This window comes from Chlamydotis macqueenii, chromosome 5 (genome assembly GCF_036417535.1).
Source record: "Chlamydotis macqueenii isolate bChlMac1 chromosome 5, bChlMac1.mat, whole genome shotgun sequence".
Taxonomy (NCBI): Eukaryota; Metazoa; Chordata; class Aves; order Otidiformes; family Otididae; genus Chlamydotis; species Chlamydotis macqueenii.
This window is the reverse complement of record NC_141560.1, coordinates 12,213,168-12,238,959: the sequence shown is the minus strand read 5'-3', so window position 1 is coordinate 12,238,959 and position 25,792 is coordinate 12,213,168. Positions and strand designations below refer to the sequence as shown.

The 25,792-nt window shown below is 45.8% G+C and overlaps 1 protein-coding gene across 1 annotated transcript in view; it reads left to right on the top strand.

Annotated features, from left to right (window-relative positions):
• RCOR1 (REST corepressor 1) overlaps positions 1-25,792 on the top strand; it is an 85,105-nt gene that overhangs the window by 25,690 nt on the left and 33,623 nt on the right. Inside the window, exon 3 of the mRNA XM_086749015.1 lies at positions 17,454-17,537. Coding sequence (XP_086605141.1) covers positions 17,454-17,537 — 84 coding nt within the window. The remainder of the gene's footprint in view (positions 1-17,453; positions 17,538-25,792) is intronic.

Sequence of the window (25,792 nt, the reverse complement as noted above, 5' to 3'; positions counted from 1 at the left end):
CCAGGCATCTTATTAGGCCTTGTTTAATTATTAATTTAAACCCTGCTCTCTCAGCATCTGTGCTAGTCTCATGTGACTCTTCTACATACTGACTGGGCAGTTGGTTGAGGAGGTGCTGAGGATGTGGGGGGATGTGCCAGGGCTCTAGGACTTGTCATTGAGCTACTGTTGGACTGATAATGTCTTTTGGTGAACCAGTCCATACTTGTGGCTGAACTGTTGCGTTCTGTGAGAGGGGGAAAATGGTGGCTTTTGGAGGGCGACTCTGTTTGCAAGTTTAGACAGAACTCGGCAGCAAAAGGCATCTAAACTCTCCTGCGTGTAAGCTCGTGCCTTTGCTTCAGGACAGCACCAGATGCAATGGGATCACCTTGTTCTGCAAGCCCAGAACAGCTGGCAGTGAATCTGGAACACTGCTATGAGAAAGTGGTCTTTTAAGGAGTTTGGTAAGCAGGTTCTGTCTTTCTTTCTCTGTGGGGACATGGAAACAACTAAGGCCATGCAGGCAGCAGCCTGGCAGTCTGAAGTACCGTGCAAAAGGTGGCTATGGGTCTAAGACTGCTGCTGTTAGGACTGTGTTGCTGGGGGCCATGTGAGTTGATCTAGCATGTAGCTTACCATCCTGGACACAATACTGCTACCTGTGATAATCATGACCTTGAGGAAACGAACATACCAAATTTATTGGGGCTTGTCAGGGATGTTTCTGTGTTCTTGCCTTATGCTAAGGTCTTGCAAGCATCGCTGCTGTTCAGGCCTCAGCTAATGTTTGTAGCTTATGCTGGATATACCAGAAGAAAATACCTGGGTGCGAAGATCTAGCATCCAGCTACTGAGAAAGCCTGGGCCATGTTCCTGCTGAATGACATTTTTTGAAGATGGGGTTTGTCTGGGGCTTCAGGAAGTCTCACTTCCCTGCTACTGCTGTGTCTTGTGCAGTGACACATGTTGTGACTGCTCCTGCAGGAAACTCCCACAGCTGTTGCAGGATAGTGGAGAGCTGACTGTGGAGGTGTGGGAGGGTGAGCATGTCCCCGTGCTGCAGCTGGATGCCCTCACACAGGAATCTGCAAGTGGAGACATAGGAAGTGCTGACAGGAGTGAACTTGGAATCTTGCTGGCATTTGGGCCCAGTACAGACACCCAGCGCCTGCTGTGGGCATCGCTCTTAGGAACAAGTAGAATAGGATGTTCTTGTTGCTCTGCACAGTAAATGCGTGCTGCAGAAATCTGCCTTAGGAAAGGAGCTTCAGTTGTCTTGTTTGGTGAAGCTAGTTAACTCCTGAGTTTGTGTTCATTTTATTTTTTTAACTGGAGCTTGATATCTCTTACAGACTATGAACCCGTCCTTCTTTGCTGTTGTACATTCAGGCTAGGTATTAATGAACAGAATTATACCAAGAATCACTGCCAGCATCCTGAATATCTGACTGCAAATAGTTTTATCATTAGAAAGCTGGACCAATCACAGTGTGCCTTAAATGGAGCTGAGGCTCGCAGCAGTGTCCCGGGCTGTGCTAATGAGTATTGGTTTAATGTGTGCAAAGCTTTTGCCGAGCGGCTGTGTGCGTGCAAGGAGGGGGAGGTGAGGCTGAGAGATTTTCTGGGGGAGGAGGAGCAGAAGAGAACTCTGTGGAGTCAGCTTACCCTGAATTATTTTGACGTTCATTCTTTCCTTTCAACACAGATATTACTGGACTCAGAGCAATTTGGTTTTGAGTGGTGGCATGGAGCAGAATACTCAAGACTTTGAAACGCGCAGGGTGAAATCGGCGTTGTGGCAGCACCCGCAGCTCACAGTCACAGATCAGAGCTCAGCTGCACTAAGAATGCTGGTTGTTAGTCCCTGTTTCATGGTCCCTATATTGTAGTCTGTCCTTTAAGGTAGAGAACTTTTATTGAAATAGCAGCCTATGAAAATCCAAATGTCAGGAGAAATGGTTGTCTTCCAGTAGATCTAATAACTTGTGCTGGGAAAGTTACTGAGAAAGTGCAGATCAGGATAGAAATGAAGAGGAAGATGTGAGTGTCTCAAAACACTTGGCAGAGCCTCTCGCTATGGGTAAACAGTGCAGATTCCCTGGCCTGCCTTGCCTTGTAGTTTTCTTTGACAGTCTGCTTTCCTCTCTGGTGCCAGTGTGTCTCAGCTTTTCTCTGCTCCAGCCCACATATGCACCTGTAAGGCTGCTGTGCTCTCAGAGATGCTCTGCACAGACTTTTTCCTTTGAAGGCACAGCAGCCTTAGCATGGTTTAGCTTCTCAGTTTCTAGTAACTCGTCTCTGCTAAACACTGTCCCTCCCCTGAGGCTCTCTGTCCTCTTTATGTCCCTGTGTGTTTTGTTTTCCTTGCTGCCTTGTTCTTGTTGCTGCTCTTTTTTTATTTTTTTTTCTCTTTCTTTCCTCCTGTACAGATATGTGTAAGCCCCATTAAGCACTTTTATACAAGCTGAGGAGCTGAGGTTTGAATTTGAAAGGACCTGGTGGCAGAACAAGAGGCTGCATTGGGTCACTGATGCTCCGAAGGTGATAGCATGGAGATGGTGCTCCAGAGTGGCCAGGGTGGTAGCACTGGGTGTAGGAGGACAGGGACAATTGCTTAACACCTCCTTATGTGACTGCGGTGCAATATGGTGACCTGCGGAGAGACACTGGTTGCTTTTAAGGAGTTATCCAGTGATCATGGGGTAAAGAAAGTGAGCTTGGCAGCCATGTTTTAAATTTGTCCAGGGCAGGGCAGCATAATTGATGTGCGAGGAGGCACGGCTGTATTCCTATCAAACAGCTGCCGGGGGCTGGCTGCTGCGTTTTTTTTCATTATATAATTTGTGGGAAGGGAAAACGAGACCTCTGGGCCCTTACGCAGGCAGGGGCGTTCTGGCTGCTTTCACTGTGATGATGGGTTTTGGAAAGAATGGAGAGAAGGGATGTTTTGTCCTGAGCATGAACTATGTCTAAAAGGGATTTTTTTTTTTTTCTTAAATTGGAGAAAACAGAAGAATTTTCAGTCTTGATAAAGAAGCATTTAAGTGCTGAATAGGATCTCTTTCCTCAGATTGGAAAGACTAATGGCCCTGAACATAGTAAAATTAAGTTAATTTTGTGGCTGTGTATCTGTGTGAGAGGAGGGCTCTGCCGCAGCGTGCGCGGAGCGAGGGACGTGCTGCAGGGCAGGTAAGGGCTGTGCAGGCTGCCTTCCTCTGCCTCGCTGGGAAGCGTCTCCTCCTTCGCCACCCGGGGCAGTGCCAAGCCCGGTTCCTCCCTCCGTTCTCTACCAAACCACACTCTTCTCCTTCCAGCAAGGTCTTGGCTCCTCCGTTAATCTACGCTGCCAGGCTGGCATTCGGCTGGCTTCTCCTTATCTGCTTAGCCTCCCTGTCCCCTTTGTGCTCGCTTCCTTGTGGCGATGGCTGGAGAATAAGGCTCGGTCTCCCCTTCGCCCAGGCTTTCCCAGCTCTCTCTCCTCCATCTCCTGCTGCCTCTCAGCTCTTTGTGTGAGCTCCGCTCCTGACGCTCGCCACGTGGTGCTGCATTTTAGAGAGCTTGCAAGGCCTTGCGCCTGCAAACTTCTGTCCTCTTTGTTAAACGACATGGGGAAAGGGATTGTGCTTTAGGATAGGTCATAACTGGTTTGCTTTTCCTTGCAGCGTCTAAACAGAGCGGAAAGCTGCGTGCTTTTTCTGCAGGGTGCCCCAAGCACGGCAGGCCTCTTCCCGAGTTCACCTTTGTGCCTGTATCCCGATTGATTTCTTTGTAAATATGCTGTGGTATGCAAATGCCGGCACTGCAGAAGAAAGCGTTCCTAATCCCAAAGCGGAGGCAGCTCAGGAAAATCCAACATCTTTACAGGGCTGTGCCCTGGTTTTTTTCCTCTGGGCTGCAAGTGTACTTGCTGCTGCTTATTGCTGAGAGCCTGTCTCTCCAGGGTTTGGTTCGCTGTTACCTGGCGCCTTTTAGGATGTTACGTTCGATGTAAAGTGGGAGCATGGGCAGAACAGCAGTGCAGAATGAGTGCAGGGTAGTGCTTGGTGTGGAGCAATGATGAATTAAGCGCTTAGCACCTCTCATGGTTATCGTACTGCTTTCTTACTCTGAAATTATTAATGTAGATACAAGACAAACTAGTTCTGAGACTCTTTTGAAGGTGGGAGAAGTAGAGGAACCAAATGACTTTCTTGGGATAGTCTTTTAGTAAAAGTTGAATGTTAAAAACAAAATTTTACAATTTGTCAGGATCGTTAGCTACATTTTAAATATAGTCCTTACTGTGCCTCAGAGTTTGGCGAAAGTGGGAAAAACCAAACTGACTTATGAAATCTGTCAGGGAAAAATGTGATCCAGGAGCTGCCTGCATTTTCAAGGGCGTATTAAATCTGACTCTGTGTTTTTGGGTATGAATACTGTCCTTACAGCACCCTGTGGAGCTGGGCCCCATGCAGACAGGAGGAGAGGGACTGGCTGTGCCTTGGGGAGCTTGTGAGCTGATGAATACAACAGTCAGCTCCAAGGAGAGCTGGAAGCAGACTGAGTTTTCAGGATCTGATTTGAAATATTACAAATGTGTTATTTATGGGCACCTGTTTGATTTTTGGCATTTCTGAGAGTGGGATGATGAGGAAGGGTGACCCACAGTTGGGGCTCTGACACAGGGCCGGGCAACCTGTCTCGACTCCTGTGAGCATGGCATTCAGCACTTTGTGTGTGTGTGTGTGTGTTGATAAAAGCTCTCATCTGCTGGTAGGGGTGCAGTGAGGATAAGGACCTGGAAGGCTGTCATGGATGGGGGCGAGAGGAGGATATGCAACCGTCGCAGATGTTTAAAAGTCGGATTTGTGTGGGTTAAACTGGGCATGCTCGCAGCCTGTTGATTGCAGTTGCACACCACATCGGTGCGTGACTCAGTGCTGGGTGGGATTTGATATATAAGCTTCTCATACGCTCACATTGGCCTGAGGACAGGTGTCTGTTTCTGGAGATGGCTGCGTCAGGAGAAGAAGCTGTGCCCCCTTTTCAGGTTGCTGTCTCTGCCACTCTGTCAGCTAGGCCACTCGTGTAACCTCTACAAAACCTGCTTAGGGTAGAAGTGGCTGGGTTAGTTTAGGGCACTTCAGCACAGAGGTGAGGCTGCTTCAGGGTGTGCTGGTGGGGCCTGATTCTGCTGCTCTTGGGGAGAACGCTACCTCCAGCAGGGAAGTGCAGTGGTGGTGCCTTCCTGGACGTCCAGCACCTGGCTGGATTTGAAAGATGTGTTTCTGTTTGCTGCAGTATGTGATGGGCTTGTCTCCTTACAGCTTTGAAGAGTGTTGGTGTTTGACCCAGGTTTTGAAGTACTGTCTTTGAGAACTGACTGTGCTTAGCTGTTGCCGATCATTCATTCTACTGTGTAAAATTATTTGGTACTGCAAGAGGAAAGTAACATGGAATTTCTCTCTCATTTGACCATTTGAGTGGACTCTCCTCTCAATAGAGACACCAGTGTGTCCTATCTGCGTGCCTTTCACAGCACTGCCTTGCCAAGCAGTAACACAGCAGCCTTAGTTTGTAAGCCATGGAGCATAGCTGGTTGTGATTCCCCCTGCGAGCTCCTGAGATGTAGGGGAGGAGGAGGGGGAGGAAAAGTGCCCACATCCCGTACTTGTTGGAAACCACGTTCTAGTTAGTCAGATCTGTTCCTGACTATCTCTTGGCAAGGGTTTATGAAGTGTGGCGGAAATATAAACTGGCTACTTTGTTAACCATGAATCTAAATTTTATATCACTGGTGCTTTATAAGCACTCGTTACTTCCACTAATCAGTGTAAGCTATCTCAAAAGGATGCTATCATGTGAACTTTAGATGGGTGGGAAGGGAAGAGGTGTTGCTAAAAATATCAAAAAGTAATCTCCCTGCTTTGTGAACACTTGAGACTGAGGTTTTTTTTGGTTGTTGTTGGTTTGGGGTTTTTTTTGTTTTTTTGTTTTGTTTTGTTGTTTTTCCCCCCCTCATTGCATTGGGCAATAGAAACAGGCCAGCTGGTCCTTAGTGTATGGGAAATATCAGTAAAATGCTGCTTGTTTGGGTTGCCAGTGCTCATGCAGGTCTATGAAGACCAAGTGGGAAGCTTTGCAGGGGAAACCAGGTCTGCTCTGAGTAAGGAGGTTCAGTGTTTTCTAAAGCCAGAGTGGTAGAGTGTCTCTTAGCACAGGCAAAAGCACTGGTCCCTCTGCCCCATTTTCTGTTCCTCTCCTCATTCCCCAAATGGTGCTGGGGAATAGGAAAGGGTGACTAGAGCTGAGGAGTGGGGAGTTCTTGGGTTGATGATCTAAACAGCACTACTGTTTAACAGGAAGGGGAGTGGGGGGAGCCGCAAGGTCTGAGAACACCTTCTGTTGGCTTCTTGCTCCTGATGTCATGTCTCCTGGGGGAAGAAAGAAACCTTGGAAGCCAGAGGTGTCCTGGAGCTGGGGGTTGGACTTGTACACTTCTCACTCTCCGAATAAAGTGACACTTGTGTGTTCTCCATGTCAAATTACATATCTTGTTATTTTTGCTTCTTGCTTTTTATTTTTACTACTAACAGCTGGATTGTCCTTTTGTCAGTGTGTAAAGACTGTGTGAACAGGAGGAGGGGGTGGCAGGGGGAGTGTGGATATCTGCTGAATGGGGGGAATGGGCAAACCTGTTCAGTCTTGTGACAGCACAGCTGTAAAAATGACAGGTGGCACTTGTTGTGTGATAAGTAATATTTGGGGAAGGGGGTAGGGTAGAGAATAGCCCTTAACTTTGTGTACAGTAGTGGTCTCTAAATTAGCTGTTGCCTTTCCAGATAAAGATCTTGGGAGTCGTAGTGGTTTTTTCATCAACTCAATGTGGTAATAGTGAAAAGGCAAATGTATTGTTAAAAGCTGTTATGAAAGCATCTGAGAACAAAACAGAACCTCATTATGACATGTTTTATAAATCCTGTGGTGTACCCTCTTCTTGAACACTGTGTACAGTTCTGGTTGTGTCCCTTTTGCATCCCTCCCCCATGCATACGTACTTCTCAGAGCTATAAGATAACTAGATAAAGTTCTTGTTTCCCATCTCTGTACGAGGGAGGAGCGGAAAAGCCCAGATTGCCTAGCTTGGAAAACAGATGACCGAGAGGAGTGTAGTAGAGGGTCTGTAAAACACAAGAGACACGGAGGAGGTGAACAGGGCACAGTTATTCTCTGCTTCTCATAAGGCAGGAAATGGGGCCACCAAATGAAATGACTGGGTAGCAGCTTCAGAGCTGAGGAGGGAGTGTGTGCATGGACTTTCTTTGTTCTCCTTCAGACAATAAACATGTAATTAAATTGTAGCACTCTGCCACAGGATGTTGTAGATGCCAAAATTACAAATGGGTTCAAAAAGGATTAGACCATTTGATAGACTTTTTTTTTCCTCCTCCCATGAAGGGCCATTAAATCCAATGATGCAAATGCAGTGCCAGACTCAGGAAGTCGCTCTGCTGGTCCTGATCTCGTTATTCCTTAGTGCTGCCTGTGAGTAATGGGCAGGACTGGGCCCAGACAGCTGCTCTTGCTGGGGCGAAGGGAACACAGCAGAGAGCCCCATTCAGCGGGTGGGAAGAGCTGAGGGCTGGCTTCGTAAAGAAATGAGAGACCATATGAATGTGGAGCTGTGCATGTAGGAGTTGCTGATTGTTAAGGAACAGGGGAGGCAGCAGAATCAAGGTCTATGATGGAAGGAGAGGAAGATGTTTGCCTTATCTTTGCTTCCTCATCAGTAGACTGTTTAGCCCCAAATAGAGTTGGCAGTGCCTAGATACTTGTCAGCAGCACGAGACCTGGCACTTGCAGGAACTGTACTATGTTATTGTTCCTCTTTTGTATATTAAATTCTATACGTGAATCTTACTTGCCTACATGTAGGCGTGCCTGTGTGACTTCTTGGTCACTTAAATGAAAGTGGAAGGGAAATAGCGTGGAAGGAAGGAAATCTCCTCTTGTTGGGACATTCAGGGAGATTGAAAAGAAACCAACAGTAGTTGGCTCACTGTTGCTTGGCTCAGCTTGTAGCTTGGCTCTCGGAACTAATTGTGTGCATGCATTTACCTATTTTTAACAAACCTTAAAATGGTTCACCGCGTGGCTCTGTGAAGGTCCTGCATTGATGGTTTTTTGTAGGGTTGTGAGTGTGCAGCGGTTCCCAAGGTTGGCGGCAGCGTGCGGGGCCCGGTGTGGCAGCCGTGGCTTGTGGGGTGGTAGCCGTAGCCCCACGTGTGGTGCTTGCTTTTGTTACTGACTGACTGGTGGGGTGGCACAGGCCTGAACTGCATCCCAGGGATGCTCTTGGTGATGTTGAGGAGGCAGAAGCGTGCCCGGGAGGGCGAATCCAACACGTCCAACCCGAGGTGTGCGCTGTGGGCTTTTGCTTTGTTCTGGTTGCCTGCTTTTTGGTTGTGCATTTAGGATTGCTGTAGTATAGTTATTAGCCCTTAAAAAAAAAAAAAAGTGGATGGTGCAAATTTTTACATTCTTAAAAAGGCTTGCAAGAGATCTATGGTAACATTTTAATCAAATGTGTATTTTCTCTCCTTAATTTTATACTTAACTCTCTCTTCAAACAAACTCCAACCCTTTCACGTTTTGGTACGAAATCCGGGCAATGTCTAGACAAAAGCCCGTTTTGATTAGCAGAGGTATGCTGTTCAATACTGAGTGTGTGTAGGGGCACATGAATGCTTCGGATGTTACGTTCATGTATTTCCTGCTCCTGCATGGGTTGCAGGGCTTGTGTATGCAGAACTTGCTGCAGAGCTCAGATTGGAATCGCATGCATGTAGAAAAAAATTATTTTACACACTCGGAGTGTATATGGAAAGGCGGTTTGCTTGTATAGTTATTCAGACCTCATCTCTGGCTGCACATTGGTGCCACCTGCTTGCAGGAAAGAATGAGTGGACTCTTATTATTCAGGGAAAAAAAAAAATCAAGGCGAGGCCTCAACATCTGTTCTGGCTTTATTGTTCGGTCTGGCCTGGGCTGTGGGCAAAATGTAGGCCACAGCTTTTGCTTTACTGCTAGCTCTGAAACTGGAAAGGCATCTTGGATCAGACACGTTCTTAAAAAGTTTAAAATAAAATAAAATAAAAAAAACCCCAAAGACATGAAGTTCAAACTTAGTATGGGTTGAACTTGATCACTTTAAAGAACAGGAAACTGTGTTGCTATTCATGCTTTTTCTCTTTTTCTCTTCCAGTTCTTTTAATGGTAATAATTTTTATCACTGCAAAGTGACCTTTGTAATCATTGCTGGATGATTAATCTGTAACTGAGTAATTTTTAAAGCAATATTTTTTCACACTGTTGTAATGTGTGATACTGTGGGTTTTTGTAGCACAGCACCCACATTTATTCTGAGGCAATAAGGCCCGTCAGCCTGCGTTTCCAGTGCTACTGCTCCCTATAGAAACCCAAATAGTCGCCTTTGTTTCCCTAGGCAGATACAAAAATGCCCTTAGAACTTTATTTGCATATAGATTATCGTAAAAGCCGGGTGTAGTCATGTATAGGAAGAGGTAACTGCTGCTTAATTTGTAAGTTTTTAATTAAAAAACATTCCTTAACTTGCAGGATTCTAGTTTAAAATGTTCTACTGCATTTAATGCTGCTATAGTGTGTACAAAGATGACATTTCTTTGAGGCAGCAGCTAGTATATCTGGGCAGTCCTCAGAAAGGGGATCACAAGCATTATCTGCTGACTCGGGGGGAAGTCACGTGCAGAAGGAAGCGGAGATGGGCAGCAGCGTTCTTCAAACGTCTTTGAGTTTCTGCTTGAGATACCAGTGCCAGCAGTGAGGAAGGAAGGTGGAAACAGCTTTTCTTATGACTATTTTGTTTGAATTCTCTTTTGCCACATATTTTGTATGTGGTATTTTGTTGTTGTATCGCAGTTGTGCATTTACAATTATGCTGTGAGCCCAAGTAATATCAATGAACCAGTGAGTGAGTTTTTTAAACTATGGGAGCCAGTGCCTCCCTTGTCTTATTTTAACAGTCATTATGGGTACTGTAAACAGGGGATTTTACCCCATGCAGTAAATTTAAGGTCTGCATTGATAAAGAAGATGCAGGGTTGTGAACGGAAGCACTTGTTTAATCTCACTTTATTAGAAGTAAATACGTTTAGACTTGGTCCAAAACTGCTTTAAGCATCATTCAGCAGCTAAGTTATTATATGTCGCCCCTAGCTCTTCCCCAATAAAAATAATAAAAACATCTATTCACCTTTGGGTATTAAACAATGCATGTTTTCTATATATAATGCTGAGGATTACGTATTAAAAGGAGGAGGTCTGTCTTATTCTTACTTTTTAAACCTGCAATATGTGATGTAAAGACAAGTACTACCAGTTACAGGGGGATCAATAAGTGCTGTTAGTAACGCAGTAGCCTTTGTAGGTGGGAATCTTGCTGTCCTGTACCTTGGAGATTTCAGTTTTTGTTGTGTAAACTTGTAATAACTTCATGAAATACATTGTTTAGATCTGGAAATCTTTAACCTGTTGCCTTGCAAAAGATCAGTACCTGAAGAACTCCCTGTACTTCTATGGCAAATGTTTTTTAAACTTTGATTTGCTCATGTTTACCTTCTGGAGAGGGTACAGAAGTGTATATCTGTATCGAGCACCTGACAGCAGATGTGCTTTTCTGAGTTACCTTTTGCTGTTTCTAAATAACAGAGGAACTGGCTAGGAGCAGATTCCCACTCTTCATGGCATGTGTCGCAGTGCTTTCACGTAGTCATGTGTTAGTGTGTTTTGCTTTGAATCTCAGAGGGCTTAAATAGCTCTAAAATGCCTTGTGCAAACAGCAGCAGCAAGAACACAGACTATTTGGAAGGGTTATGGAGAAGGAAGAGTGCTGGAGGCCTCCTGGCAGAGCTTCACCCTGACTTGGGCAGGATGGAGAAGTGTGTGTCTTGGCATCTGCAGGAGACAAGGATCATCTCTCCAAGGGGTCAGTACAGGTGCCAACAGCAAAGCGCTGTTGAGCGGCTCACAGCCGCAGCTGGTACACGCAGCATCCTTGGGGAAAGCTGCAAGACAGAGCAGCTCCCTCAAGTGCAGGAACTCCAAGCGGGAGCTGGCACCGCTGCCTTGCACAGAAGCAAAATAATAGGCGACAGAGTGATTGGTGGCTCTTTGAGAGGCCTCAGCTCCCACTGAGTTTATTCTGGCACATTTCTTCTCTAACTTGGAGAAGAAAAATAAAAGGGGATGTGTCAGGCTGGAGCTGCACAGTGCTGGGCTCCTGCTCACTGGTGGGCTCTGTTGCCTTTCTGCCTGCTCTTCATGTATGCTGTCATTCCCCCAGCAGTCCTTAAGACAGCCTAAACTGGTGCTGTGATTGAGGGAGATGTCCTGCCTGTCACTGCTTCCTCATGTCCCTTCCTTGTCTCTTAGGATGTGCAGTAGAAAACTAGGAATTGGTATGAGTTAAAGCTGACAGCTTTTTTGTTGGGTTATGGGTTGGTTGGTTGTTTTTTTTGTTTTTTGTAAGCTCAGGTGGATTCCCTGCTTTAGTTTGTCAGGTAGGTGTTGGTGCTGGTGGAAGGGGAAACAGCCTGCCTCCCTCTTTTGCAGTGGTGCTGCTGAACCATCGCGTTGGGGTGAAGCTCTGCAAGGTGAAGGCAGAGAGGCCCCCTGTCCACATGGGCCCGGTGCACCCCCTCGGCTGTTTGTCTCATCTTGCAGACAGGTTATTTGATTTAATGACTGGGGAAAATGCTGTTTGCTTTCTGTTTTGCCAGGTTACTTTTAGCAAATGTGCTTGGCTTGGAGGGATAAATGCCAGAGTCAACATGGGATGGGGGGGGAGAGGCAGGCAGCATGTGTTAGGAGAGCAGAGCAGTGCTGGCTGAGCAGGACCTCCTCTCCCTTCAGAAGTGATGAGGTGTTGGATGGATTTGAGCTGTGAAATGCAAGCTTCACCCTTTGGCCTTTTGACACAGCTTTTCAGAGGCCCTTAGTTCATCTCACCAAGAGGAGATTCAGGTGGGATGAATGAAGTGGTATTACTGTCAGGTACAGATTTCCTTCTGTACTGATGCCAGCTGCTACATGGCTGACTTGAAATTGGGGAGGGGTCAAAAGGATGGGGAAGATGCTCTCTGAGCTGTAGGGAGGACTTTGTATGTGTAGTACAGTGGCCTTTGGTAGTTTCTGTTCAGCGATGTGCCCATTTCCCTTTCCCTGGCGAGTGTCCTGACTTCACAGCACCCTGGTAGAGGTGGGGAGAGAAGAACACTCGTTGCTTTCAGCCCCGCTTTGTTGTCCATTTGCAGCAACTCCGCTGAGCCTGGTGGCTGAGGAGCCCGCAGGGCATGTGTGCATGTCTTGGCTCTCTTGCAGTGTTCTGGAGAGAGCCTGAACAAAGATCTGTGGTTTCATGTCAACACAAATGTATTCATGATGACAAACTGTGCAGCACGTTCAACACTGAGCTTATTCATACAGTCCTGATCCCAGCACTGGTACAACTTTTGTTTGCCTAAGAGAAAATATGAAGTTACAATATCTGCAGAAGGAACCCCTCAGACGTGAGGAGATACACGTGTATTTCTTGGTGTAGGGAGCGGGTCTGGACCCGGGATTTAGGGTGATAGACACATCAGAGAGCTCGCAAGGGTATTTAGGACTTGGTGTCCTTTATGAAGTTCCTTGCAAGGAACTTGCAAGTTCCACCTTTCTCCTCTGTTTCTGCAGAGGGTCCTGGCAGGGCTGACCCTCTGCTCTCTGACTTGGAGTAAATGCAGCAGAGGAGTGTGGCTCTGGGAGGAAGGGAGCGAGTTCTAAGAGGTTTGGTTTGGTGAGGGGTTTTTTTGTTTTGTTTTGTTTTGGTTTTTTTTTTTTCTGTATTGACAAAAAAAACCCCACCTCTTTGCTGTCACTTCACTCTTTGTTCTCCTCCTCTGTGAGCTGGGATCGGTCAGGTAAGGGGTCTAAGGTGGATTTACCCCGAGACTTTAAACTTTGGGGGTGGCAGTGGGAGAGCAGGACTGACATCTTTCTGTGTGCAAGTGAATATTGGACAGACAGATGCTTGGGATTGAGGCTGTCCTGTGTAGTACCCTTCGCAGCAGGGGAAAGATGCGCTTTAAAGACTCAATCAAGATATTTTATTTTTTAGATCGGCCTAATGCCTCTTGGAGCCTGAACTGACTGCTGCTGCTGGTTGAAACCTCCCTCTTGTTTTTCTGTGGGGCAACAGCTTTCCAAAAGTTGGGGAGGAGCTGTAGCTGCTGTGGGTTGGGGTTTCACATCCTTGCAAATACTCTTGCATGTGCCAGGCTGGTGCCTTATCACGGGCAGCCCAGGGAGGCCCTGGGGACGGAGAGCCTCAGCCTCCGAGCAGGAGCGGTAGGAATCCAACCATGGTGGTGTCTCTCTGCTGTGCAAATCAATATATTCCTACAGACCGTGTGGTCAACTGCGTGCTGGTGTTGAGAAGTGCCCTTACAGCTCTGGGGAGGGGCAGGGAGGAATAAGTCCCCCCACTTCTTTTTAGGATACTGTTGGTTTGTGGATATTCTGTCCTGCCTCATCTCCTCCTGTGTACCAGTTGAACTGCTTGGGCTTGTGCCATAAACTAGGTCTGTAAATGGGACCAACTTTAAAAGTAATCTTTTCTTTACAGGGTGAGTTCTAACTTGGATCAGTTCCCTCCTGTGTTTCAGTGTATGGTCTGTGGGCTAGGGGTATGTTTGGGGAAGAGGGAGGAGAGAGGGATGGGAACTGCTGTGGAAAAGGCAACACAATACTGTGCCTGGTTGGGGCCGTACATCTCTGCTTGGGTGAAGGCAATGGGAGCTTGCATCCCCTGAGAATTCTGGCAGTGGAACAAAGTTTAGGAGGTGCTGCTTGTAGTACAGGTTCTTCTCTTGGGGTTAGAGGAAGCATCCATGATTCTTTCCAAACTTGGGACAAACGGGAGAGCCAGCAGTGGGAAAGTGATTACAAAATGTTTGCTCCCACAGCAGCTGTGATAGGGAGCTGATGGCTATGGCAGAGACTTTTAAAATACCTGGTGAGTAGCCTGTGTGAAAGTGCAGGGTTAACTGAAATGTCAGGTGATCTCCTCTGCCAGTATACAGCTTCTCTAGACACAGGTTGCACTGGCTTAACTGCAGTTGCTTAAGCAAACCCCATTGATTCTAAATTGATCTGTTCCCATAAAAAAGAGTAACCCTTGCCCTCCTCATGTGGCTATTTTTATATGAAATACATAATGGATTAAATAGAATTAGCTTTTTAGCTTTGTCACTGAAGTGTAGAGTGCTTGACTTCACCCTGGTATCCTTTGTCCAGAAGCGGGGGACAGGGGAAGGAATTCCCCTGTGTTGGTGGGCCTTGCGGCTGTGCTGGGAAAGGTGCGGGAAAGGGATGCAATAACCGCTCCGTTATAGGCCTTCTCCTTTCCTCTCGTGGCTGTTGCTCTGGGGTAAACATTTCAATGTGCTTCCAAACTCTGAGCAAGCTCTTAAGCTCTTCCTTGCTACATCATGTAGCAAGAATACTTGTGCTGCGTGTATTTATGGCAGAGTCAACACTGGACTGGAAGAATGCCCGTTGCCTGCCTTGTGTGCAGGGGACGGTAAATGTTGGGGTTGTGGGCTTGAGAAGGGGTGATGGGGAGGATGTGGTGCTGGAAGGTGAAGGAGCTGGGTAGCAGGCTGTCATCTGTGATATTAGGGAGGGAGTCTCTGTGTCTCTGGATATTTGGGGACCCTCACCATGCTCTTCTGTGTGTGTTGGCCTTTGTAGGTGCCTTTGTCCTCTCCAGAGAAGCATGAATTTTAACTTGACCTTACAGCATGGTCTCATGCTGGCCTCTGCCTCTGCTGAGGAACAAAGGCAGAGTGTTGGGTGGGCATGGGCTTGGGTGAAGAGGCAGGGCAGGAGAGATGTTGCAGGAATACTGGAGGTGCTGCCTCACACCCCTTTACAAGTAGTGTGTAACTTGGCTGATGGTTGCTACTGAGAGGCTGGAGGGGGAGGCAGAGGGGAAGAAGCTGTGCTGTGAGAATTGTGCAGGAGGGGGTCTTGAGGATTGCATGAAGCCCAGCATCTGCAGGGGATAGTTCTTCAGGGTGTGAGGCCCAGAGAGTGGTTTACTCCAGCTTGTAGTGAGGCACCTTGGGGCTGGAAGGTATGTAGTTCCTAACCCAAGGCACTGCCTTTGCCCCAAAGTGTAACTTAACTGGGGGAGGTGAAACTTCACCTTACTGTGGGTGAGCTGAGCTAGTGGCTCCTGAAAGGGACAGCCAGGCACATGATGTGTCAGGGGGGACGTTCAGCCTGCTAGGCTAGGAGAGAACTTTTCCCTTTTCCTGAGTTAAGTGGTTTTTGCCAGTTTAGTAGGTGAGACTGTGGTAAAGCCAGGCTGGTGGTTTGCCTTGCCGGCCATGGGACTCCTGAACTGCAGTGGGTTATTGGGACTGGGAAGGTGTGTTTGGGATTTGGGTGGAAAGTGTTTCACTTCCTGGAGACCTGACTGATGATTTCTATCTTTGAGTATTTTATTGGGATGAGGGTGTGCTTTTCAGTGTAGTGCAAAGTAGGGAGAGAGACTTTTGTTCTTTCCATGTTTTGAACCCTAAGCTAGTCTTAGTAGGTGGACAGAGTGGTGTAGGGAGAATGAGGAGCAAAAGTTGACAGAGGGGTGGCTTAAGGCTGCCTTTTTCTTTGCAGTCTTGACCAAGACTTGAAGTGAGGGAGAAAGTAAAACTTAATCCCTGATGTTTCAAGACAATTTTTTTTGTGAAGTTTGTAATTTTAAATTGAGTATTATAATTTTAAATTCAGACACCCTTCATGTTCTATGTATAGCTCTGGTCTCCACCCCCCATCTCTCGCACCGGAGGCTGTTGTTGTCTTCTCTCACTCCTGTGTTTCTGCCCAGTATAGGAAGTAATGAACATGCACAGTGCACAAAATACCTTCTATGTGCAGTTGCTAACCTTCTTTAAAAAAAAAAAAAAAGAAGCTGTGTGAAAGATAATCATGGTGTTTGTAATGAAAATGGAGAAATTAGTCATGAAAATAAACTTTGTTTTATTGTGGCAAGGAATGAGAAATAACGTGAACTAATGTTTGGATGGTTAAGTAAGAAATTGTTCAATGTAGATACGTTGCTGGCAACTGGTTATTTTTAATACATGCTATTTTGTCATATAAACCCTGACTGCTCTCAGCCGAGCAGATTTCAGGTTAAAAACAGTAGTCAAACCATGAGTGTTCATAGCATTGTAATTAATAAACTTTGTATTCAGATGAGCAGGAGGTGGGTGCTGGCAGGCCTTTTCCTATGTGAGCAGATAATGTTCTGATTTCATACCCTGTGAGACGGTGTCCTAGCATTGCATCTTTTGTGTTACTAGCTCTTTTCTAACCTGTTTATTTAATGCATCATGACCTGGTGGTTATATGTCTAATTGCACAGCACAGAGAAAATAGCGTTGTGTTGAAATACTGCATCAAGCTTCAGCGTTAGGTGACGTTTTGTTGTGGAGGTAGGACTGTAGGCACTTCTTCATAACAAGACCTGCAAGTTTCTCTTGGCCAGGGCAGGTAGTTGAGCTGGCTGTCTGTGTGCTGACTCAACGGAGCAAGTTTCTTCCTCTTCTCATCCTTCTTGTCTTTTGACTCCTTGTGACCGAACAACAGCAGATTCGCAAGAACTCGTGTTGAAATGCACCTTAACTTGAGGTTGCTCTTTCAAACTATGTGCAGCTGTAGTTCTTCAGTTGAGGCTTCCAGAGCTCTCATGCCAGCCAGATGTTAACTTGGTTAGAAACGAGCGGGCTTTCTGAGCATGGGTGCATGTGTGCAGCTTGGGTGTGAGTGCACAAGAACTTACCAGGAGCAGCTGAGCAGAGGACCTGATTCTGACCTGGGGGACCCAGCGTCATCTTGGTGGGCATTCATGTCTGTATGGGGGATGAAAGCATAGAAGGGCTGCTGGGGCAGGGGAGAAGGTGCTCAGAAGTGAAATCCAGGAGGTCCATGCGTGTGTCTACTCTGAAGTGTTAATCTAGCAGCACAGTACTACAGTCTCATAATGTCCAGGCCTGGAGCCTGCTGCCTGAGCTTAGCTCCTCCCTCTTTCATTTAATAATGGCTGGAAGAACAGTAATCAAGTGTGCTGGAAGAGAAACATTAATTAACTTTTAATTTAGATCTAATGTATGCTTCTTAGTGTACTGTGTGAAAAAGTGAGTGTGTGGTATCTGTCATGTTCTATAGAGTACATTGAAGAAACAAGGAAAAGCCTCAGGTCTGAATGGGAAGATGGAGTTCTAACTCTGCCGATGGGTTTTGTATCTTGATTAAAAGCTGTAGATGTGTGATAAGTAACTTTTGTTTCCATTTTGCATCTGAAATTACTTTCTCTGTAACTTGCCTTGTATCTGTTTTCTCTTAAGCCAAACTCGCGAGGCGAAGTCAGGAGAGAGACAATCTCGGCATGCTGGTCTGGTCACCTAACCAGAGTCTGTCGGAAGCAAAATGTAAGTCTCTTCTAACACTTTTATTTCTCCCCTTCTGTTATGTGTATCACTTCAAGAATGCAAAGTTGCCACTTTCCGTAGAGAGGTTATGTCTGTGACCTTTCCATTATGATTTGAAATTAATTTGAAAAAAGAAAAGCCTACAAAGCAATCCCCTGGAAGAGCTTTGTTCCCCACTGGGCAGCTGCTCAGAGTGTCAAATCCACGGAGGCAGGGAAAGCAGGAGAAATGTGACACACTTTCTTCCTTGGTATGAATTCTTTAAGATACTTATCCATGGGCCTACATGATCTGCTTTGTTGCTGCTGGTGTTGTGGAAGACGACAGAAATAACCGGGGAGAGCAAAATGAAAAGTATTTTGGGGGCGAATATATGGTAATTAGTAGTACCTTTTTCCCATAATGACACAAATAAAATCCACATCTGGAGCCCATGGAGGTTTAAATGCCTGAACAATTGCAGTGCCTTGGAATTCCACGTGAGGGCAACTACCAGCGCTCTGTGTGTGTCTGGGAACAAGTCTCAGTGCTGCTGCCAGATGGCAGGACTGGTGTTTGAGAGGTTTGTCTAGCTACAGTTCCCCTCATGAATAAGTAGGACTCCTTGATTAAAGGGCTGCTGTTTGAATGCAGTAACTAAACTAAGTGCTTTTAGGGGAGGGAGCTGAAAGGAGTTATTTTTAACTTTCTGTTCCTACCTTTTTTTTTTTTCCTTTCTGATTCTGGGACCAGGAATAAGTCTTGCATTCCTATTCAGTACAGTTGTTTGTGGTGGCACTATTAAACTGATACCTGGTTTTTCCCTAAACCCAAGGGCTAAGATGCATTACAAGACACTTGTGAGAATGCAGTGGCATTTGCAAATTAAGGCAGCAGAAACTGTGCACAAACTGGCTCTGTCATGAAAGGGCTGGGCTCTGCCCTGAGGCATTTTTTCCACTGAGCAAGTTGCCCCTTAAATTACAGAAGGATGATGATACTGTGATCTACAGATAAAAAGGGCTTTGCAAGGATCATGTCTGGCTTCTTTCCTACCAGTGGTGTCTTGTCTGCTCCCTGCTGGCTATTGGATGCTGAACTAAGTAAGACTGATGAGGAGAGGGGTGTATCTGACAGTTATCTACAGCTAGAAACCTCTGAGTATAAGAGCAAGAAACTGTTGCCTGCACTAAAAGGAGCGACTCTTCATGGGTCTTCTGTGACACAGAGGATTCCTGTAGGTTCCTCTCAAGTCTGAGAGCCTTTTGAATCTCAGCTCAGCTTTGGAACATTTAACTCCTGCCTGATGGGAAACAGGTTTCTTGGAGAGGGAAGAGAGAATGGAGGAGGAAAAGGAATGAAGATATGTGGAATTGAGTAAAATAATCTGTAACTGAATATTCTGTAGCAATTGGCACAAAAACATGCAAGGATGTTATAGAGCATAAAAAAGGATATTATATCTGCTAAGATGATGTCGTGAACCTAAGAGGTAATTAAAAGTGTAGTATGAATAAAAACTAGGTGGCAGTTGGCTGTTGCTGGTACAATAAAAAAGTTGGGGAAAACAATATGAATATAAGAAGGCAAGAAGAAATTTCTCAAAAGACTCAAAACACTAGTGTTCTGCAATGGTTGTAGAGCACTTAGTAAATGTATTACAAGCAGAATTCCCTAATCTGTTTTATGGTTTATGAAGAAAGAGCGTCGGGGGACAGAAGGTCTCTTCAAGCTACTCTTGAGTTCAATGAAAAGTCTTGACATTGTTGATAGTGAATCCTAAATAAATAGTCCACAGGGGTGTGTAAGAGGACAGATGATGATCAACATTTCCATTGGTGATATGGGAATTGATTTGGAATTGCTGTGTAGATAAACTGAAGAATAGCCATAGACTGACAGGATGGCAAATAAAAGGAATGCTACTGATAGTCTTGTAGAGTGCTTTGGGTCTTTTCCTAACTTGGACTGATGCCGATGCAATGGGCTCTTAATGATCCAACCGCAGGGTTATGAATCCTGTGGGAGATTTTCCCATCCAGGAGAACAATTTTGGGGCCACAGCGGGCAGGTAATTTGACAAAGCTTTCCTGTGTCCTGCTTGACCCAATGGATGATGTGGATGTAAAGAGAGTGAGGTAGTCACTGGAATGGTTTGTTGCCTCTGCACCCAGCAGTATTTGGGAAAATGAACCTCCAAATAGTGGCTTTAGTGTTGAAAAACTGAGAAAAGGATGGAGACAGGAGCTACTGAAACATTTTGGAAACTGAAGGTGAAGCAAACTCCATCTGTTTAGCTTACTGAAAAGAGACTGAAAGGGAGCTATTGTCAATTGTTTTCTCAAAGGGAAATTTTGGCATAGTAAGAGACATGCATAATACAAATAAATGTCCACAAAATAAGTCCACATAGACTAGAATGAAATGCCTGAATGTGTGGGGGTTTTTTTGTGAGTGACTGTTGGAAGTTATCCAGGGAAGTGATGGATTCTCTATTTCTTGATGCCTGTTTTAAAACCATGGATTTTTGTGACGTGTGTGTTATCCTTGGTAAGAGCAATCATTGGCAGTGTTAAATGGCAAGTGGAAGGAGCTGTGGTCTCCAGGAGGTTGGTGTAGTTTTTGGACTGTCAGGACGATGAATCCTAGCTAGCACATCCATTCTTAATATTGCTGTTCAGACTGAAGTGTGGGTGAACAAATCCTTCCAGTCAACAGCATGTTATTAGCTGTGTCTAGTTACTTTCATTCATAGTCCAAAGCCTTTAATCTGTACTGTGCCTGTTCTTGTGGTGAACTCTTTAAAGTCATAGGACTGTTCTCTGTTCCTGTGGCTGGGGCTCAACGTGAAGACGGAATTTAGTGCAAGACACCTTAGCTGTCAGCTTGGAGTGAACCGGTAGCTCTCGTGAGCAGAACAATTCTGTGCAATCATTTAAACTCTTGGAAGCCACCTCTGTTAAAGGTCAATCTGTGCTACAAAACACTGTGAGCAGATCTGTGACAATGCTCAAAGCGGTGCTCATGAGTTTGGCAGAGGGCTGACCAAACTGGTGGAGGTTGTGAGAGGGTCCTCTCTGAGCTGCTGAAATGAATCCTGGAAAGACCAGTGTGTCAGCCAAGACGTGGTGGATATCTGCATACCTGATACTCCAGACTCCTACAATTAGTTAGTGCTTGTTTGGGTCCCACGCACCCTGTATGCTAGAGTAATGTTTTAATCATGTTGGAGAAACCTTTTGCCTGAATGCTGTGAAATTATGGGTATGGTAGAGAAGACTAAAACAAACACAAGTATGTGCTGGCACATTGATCGCTTTTTTTTTTTTTTTTTTAAACTCTTGTGCCTTGTTAACCATTAATCCTGGGTACAAACCACTTGTTGCCTTGCCCATGTTTATACCAAACTGGAATGCTGCCAGCATGTTCCATACCTGCTGCCAGACTTCTGCCTTTGAGGGGTCACTTGCATAGCAGTTGCCACCATTAGCGAGTAGTTCACAAAGTTATCCCAAAGCTGGACATTTGCCCTGTCTCTTTTGAAGAAGAAAGAAAGAATTGTCATTGTTCAGTAACTGAACATTTGGACTTAAAATAACTGTGCTCTCCTTCCAGCTCTGCTCCAAATACCCTGTGTGCTGTGGCTGGTGTCCCACCTCTTACAAAGAGCTTGCTCTCAAAATGAGACTCCTGAGAGATCCTCTGAGGACTTGGTGCCACAGAGAGCAACTGTTCTGGCTGTGCTGGGACACTGTCATGGAGGGTGGGGAAGGAGGCGGGGAGAGCGGAGGAGTGAGGCCTTGAGCAAGGTGACATTGAGGAGCAGGAAGAGCTAGGTGGAAGAGAAGCATCTGCTCTTCTTGAGTGGCACATGAGGAATGGAGAAGAAGGGGCAAATTGTGAAAAATGCATTGTAATGATGCTGTGGAAATCCTGCACAGGATAGAGCTGGGCCAGCATGAAACTATTAATAAAACAGCAGTGTCTCTCTCTGTGCCAAGTACGCCAATGGGTGGAACCATAAAAATGACATTGGGTTGGTTTAGAAATGAGCAAGTGCTGGCATGCTGCAGCTGCCCAGGAGCGAGGGATGGAAACCAGGCGGGAGGATAGGATGTGATGATTGCTTTTATGCATCTGCAGTTCAAAGGTGAACTGCAAGCAGAAAGATTTATTATTTTGCCTGTGATAAGCTCTGTTTTGAAAGTAATTTTTCTGCTGTCTTCCTGACAGAATACGTGTGCCGCTAGATGGGAGTTTTGGTTTCTCACTGATGTCTTGGTGGATGTCTCCAGTGGATTTGTGGGCTGCCACTGAAGAGGCCGGCACTGTCCCCAGTACCCATGGGACAGTGGGTCGTGCATGGCAGCTAGGTCTCCTGGTCTTGCAGTGCTACTTCTCTTTGACCTGATGGTTGATCAGCGTGCCAACTTTGGACACTCACCAGTCCCTCCCTCTGTCACCCTGTGGCATCTCTTCCTGCGAGGCTGCAGCTGGCTCCCTGCTTTACATTATGTCTGCCTGGGTGCATGTGGAGAAAATTTACACAGCCTCCCTCCCCCTGGGGAGGCAGAAGTGCCCCGGGGATGTGCGGACAGGGGAATGCCAGAATTAGGTGAAGCAGTGAGTGCTCCAAGATCCTTGTGATGTGTGATGTGCTTGGCCAAACTCTGTGGCTGGGGGGAAAGGGAGGGGTCCCTAAATGTGCGGCTAAACCTGATGCTGGGAAGACTGCAATGTGCCAGCTGAGGCTCTGATAGAGGAAGAAGTGCTGGTTTCCATGGTTACTAAGGATATTAACCCTGTGGTGTCCGGATGGGCAAGGTTTAGTTAACTGTGCCACAGGCTGGGTAACGGTTTGGGAGTGTGGAGCAAGCAGTGCTCCACCCTAAGAAGCTATGAGCTGGCATTTAGGATCTCAAAAGCCTGTGTCTCAACCAAGTCTCTAAGCGTGTCCTGGTCATTACTGTGTCAGCAGTAATCTTTGGGTGAGACTGAGTTTTGGTAGCTCTCCTCTGTTGTGAAAGTGAGGTGAATCCCAAAATTTCTGAGGGCAAGTTGCAGGGTTTAAGTGGCCAGAGTCTGTCTCCAGCTGTAGTTCAAGGGGTAATCTTTGCATAAAACAGGCTATGATTATTCTTCAGTTTCTTTTGTAAAGGGGATGTTAGACAAACTTGGAAATCACCTTTGTCTGAATTTTCTAACTTAAAATGACTGCCAGCGTAGAAGATAGGAGAATGTTTGTTTTCTCAGGTTGCTGAGTGTGTCTCATCGCGATTTGTGTGGCAACTCTCTGTTTTCAGTGTGTGGCTGAGCCACAGCTGTTTTAAGAAGGGTTTCTGCTTGGACGTACCCTTTCCCCCATGGCTCACTTATTTTGGCCTGTGAATTTTGTGTGGGCATACGACTCCATCAACTATCATCATCAGCTCTCATTTTCCTTGAGGTGCAGGGTGCCCTAGCAATAAATGTGAGTGGAAAACCACAAAGGGGAGAGAGTAGACTAGAGAAAGTGTGGATCTTTAAATCTCCCTTTTAAAAAATGAAACTCCTTTTTAACGGGGTGCATTTAAAATGGAAGGGGTTAATGCTTCAGAGGTACGGACAGCCACCCCGCAGGGGTGCCCCAGCAGTAGCTGAGAGGGAGAGGATGTAGTCGTGTGTGTATTCAGCATCAGCAAAGCTGCTTTTTAAGTCCCTCTTCTCCATCATGCTGTAAACAGGATCCTTGAAACAGCTGTAATTGTGGTTTTATTTTTGGTCCTCTCTCCCCTCCAACCCCTGTAGTTTCTGTGACCTGGTTTATAACACAGCCCCACGAGTGCTGGTGCTCAGTGAGTGCAGCCACCCTGGTCAGGGGTGAGAGCGCTGCTTAGGAATTGCCACCAGAGAGAAAAGTATTGTTCAACTCTTAACTGAGTGTATACTTTTTTACTTTTTTTCTTTTTTTTTTTTTTCTTTTTTGTATCTGGCAAAGTGCTGTGGGAGGTTTTGCAAGAAGGAGTGTATGTATTGTGCTTTTCTTGTTTGGTGTTTTTCTGCTTGTTTGTGTCTGAGGCTTTTTCATTGAGGTGGATTTTTTTGGTAGTAGGAAAAGTATGAGCCTTAAAAAATAGCTGCCAGGTAGATCCAAGACTTCCAGGTCTCTTGAGGGGTGGACTTCAGGGGTTATGGTTCTTGCCTGAAGCTAGGTGCTTACCTTTTGTCATTCAAGTGAAGATACAAAAAAAACCTCAAACTTATAATCTTGCTGTTTGTATGTGCTTCTTCCCTAGAAATACCAGTTTGTTGTCTGTTCCAGTGACAGCAAAAAGGATTAATGGAAAAGCAGAATTGGGTTTATGTTTATCCCTAATCCAAATTTCGTATTATGCAGTGAACCTGGCAGCTGTGAAGCTTGGATGCAAATACAGTAGCTGAAGAATACAACTGCATGAATTCAGAAATGAGAGAACTGGTGTTTAATTTATGATTCTGCTTGAGTTTAGCTGTAGAAATAATACAATCATGGCCACTTCTCCCAGCAGCTGCAGTTGCTGCACTTAAGAATATGCTTAAAAGATTAAGGTGAAGGAATGCAGTTCTATGCAATGCTGCAAACAGCAAAAAGAAGATACTAGGCTTCAAAGGCCATGGGTGTATTCCAGAAATGGCCGAGTTGCCTCAAACTTAGCTGCAGTTTTCCCTTTGTTTGTCATCTGCTGTGCTAGTTGCTGTTGCAATGCTGTGTGGAAATCTCAGAGAAGCTCTTTCATCATTATTGCTGCAGGTTCATATTTCTGAATGCATTTAATATCCTGAATGCATATTTAAATTAGATGAGGTTTTAACCCTTTCACGGCAGTGGTTTGTATTGGAGTCAGGAAAACAATTTAATTTGACAGGACTAGGGTGTGTGTTTGGGACGGATTTCACCCAAGGTACAGTGGATTGTGGGGGGTTTTTTTTGGTTTTGTTTTTTTTTTTTTTTAAAAACACAACAAAACAAAAAACAACCAACCAAAAAAAAAACCCAAACAAAAACCCAATCCCAAAAACAAACAACCCGCAAACAAAAAACCTGGAGGAGAGAATATGTTGGAGAGCCACAGGAAAAGGATGTCTTATCTAAGGTAGCTGTGTTATCCCAGCGGAATCTTTGCTGCTGTGCTGGAAGCGGGGTGGCAGTCACCAGCTTCTTCATGTGCCTTATTCTCTCCTGCCACCTGTTTGTTCCTCTTTTTTACTGCAGCGTGAAACAGGCCTTCTCTGAACGTGTCGAGATGACCCAGTTTGAAAGTGCTGGCTGCCACTACAGTTGTTGCTGCGGGGATGGAACTAGTGCTGGCGCTAGGAAGAAGCATTTTTCCTGAGAGAAGTTTAGAGACAAGATGACGTGGATATAATGGAGTGATGATAGCCGTGTTAAGAGTTACCCTGGCAGCAAGCCTTGATCTGAAATACGTTCCGGAGCAGTCCTAGCCAGCATGATAGGCGCTGTGTGAGTTGTAGGACCAGTATGACGAGAACTAGCAGGCTGCAGTTACGTCTGGCTGCTTGGACTCAGCCCTGGGATGGGCTGTGTGCTCCAGTCTCACTGGTTTTGGTGGGAATGGCAGGCCTAGAGCATTTCAGAGAACTAGGTCTTTTTTTCCTCACCTCTTATCTCTTTCTGTAGCTGTGAGGGAAGAATAAGAAGGGTCAGGGAACTGGAGGGTGAAGATAATCTCACTCCCCTCCCCAAGTGGGCTAGTTAGCAAACACACCCTGTGCGTGTTATTGGGATGTGATGGGAGCTGTGCACAGGCAGGGAGGAGCTTTTGTGGGCTGTATCCTGCACTGAGGAATGCTTGAAGAGGTTGTGGTCATAACTTGCTGTGATGAGCTCATTGCTGCTGAGAGGTGCTAGCGCAGGAGGCAGAGCAGCTAGGCTTTCTCAAGGACATGTGCCAGAGCTTCCCTCACCGTAATGTGTTTGCTGTGGCATTATTTGCTCTAATTAGGAACCACTCCTGCTAGTTATTTTTCCTGTACTCTTATTTTTGCACTCCATGTTAAGTTAATTTCTTGATCATGTGCTTCTCATACAGATTCATACTATGGCAGGGTAGTAGTGAATTTTCTAGCGCTGCAAGGATTACTAGTAATACATAACAACTTCTGAGTAAGGGCTGGGCCTCTAAATCCTGGCTAAAAGCTGTGACCACCTAGCACTGATACACCAGGATCTAGTTAGTGACACTGGTTTATCGTAGGCTTTTCCACTCGGTCTTTTAATATCAGCCTTGAAGGCTGAG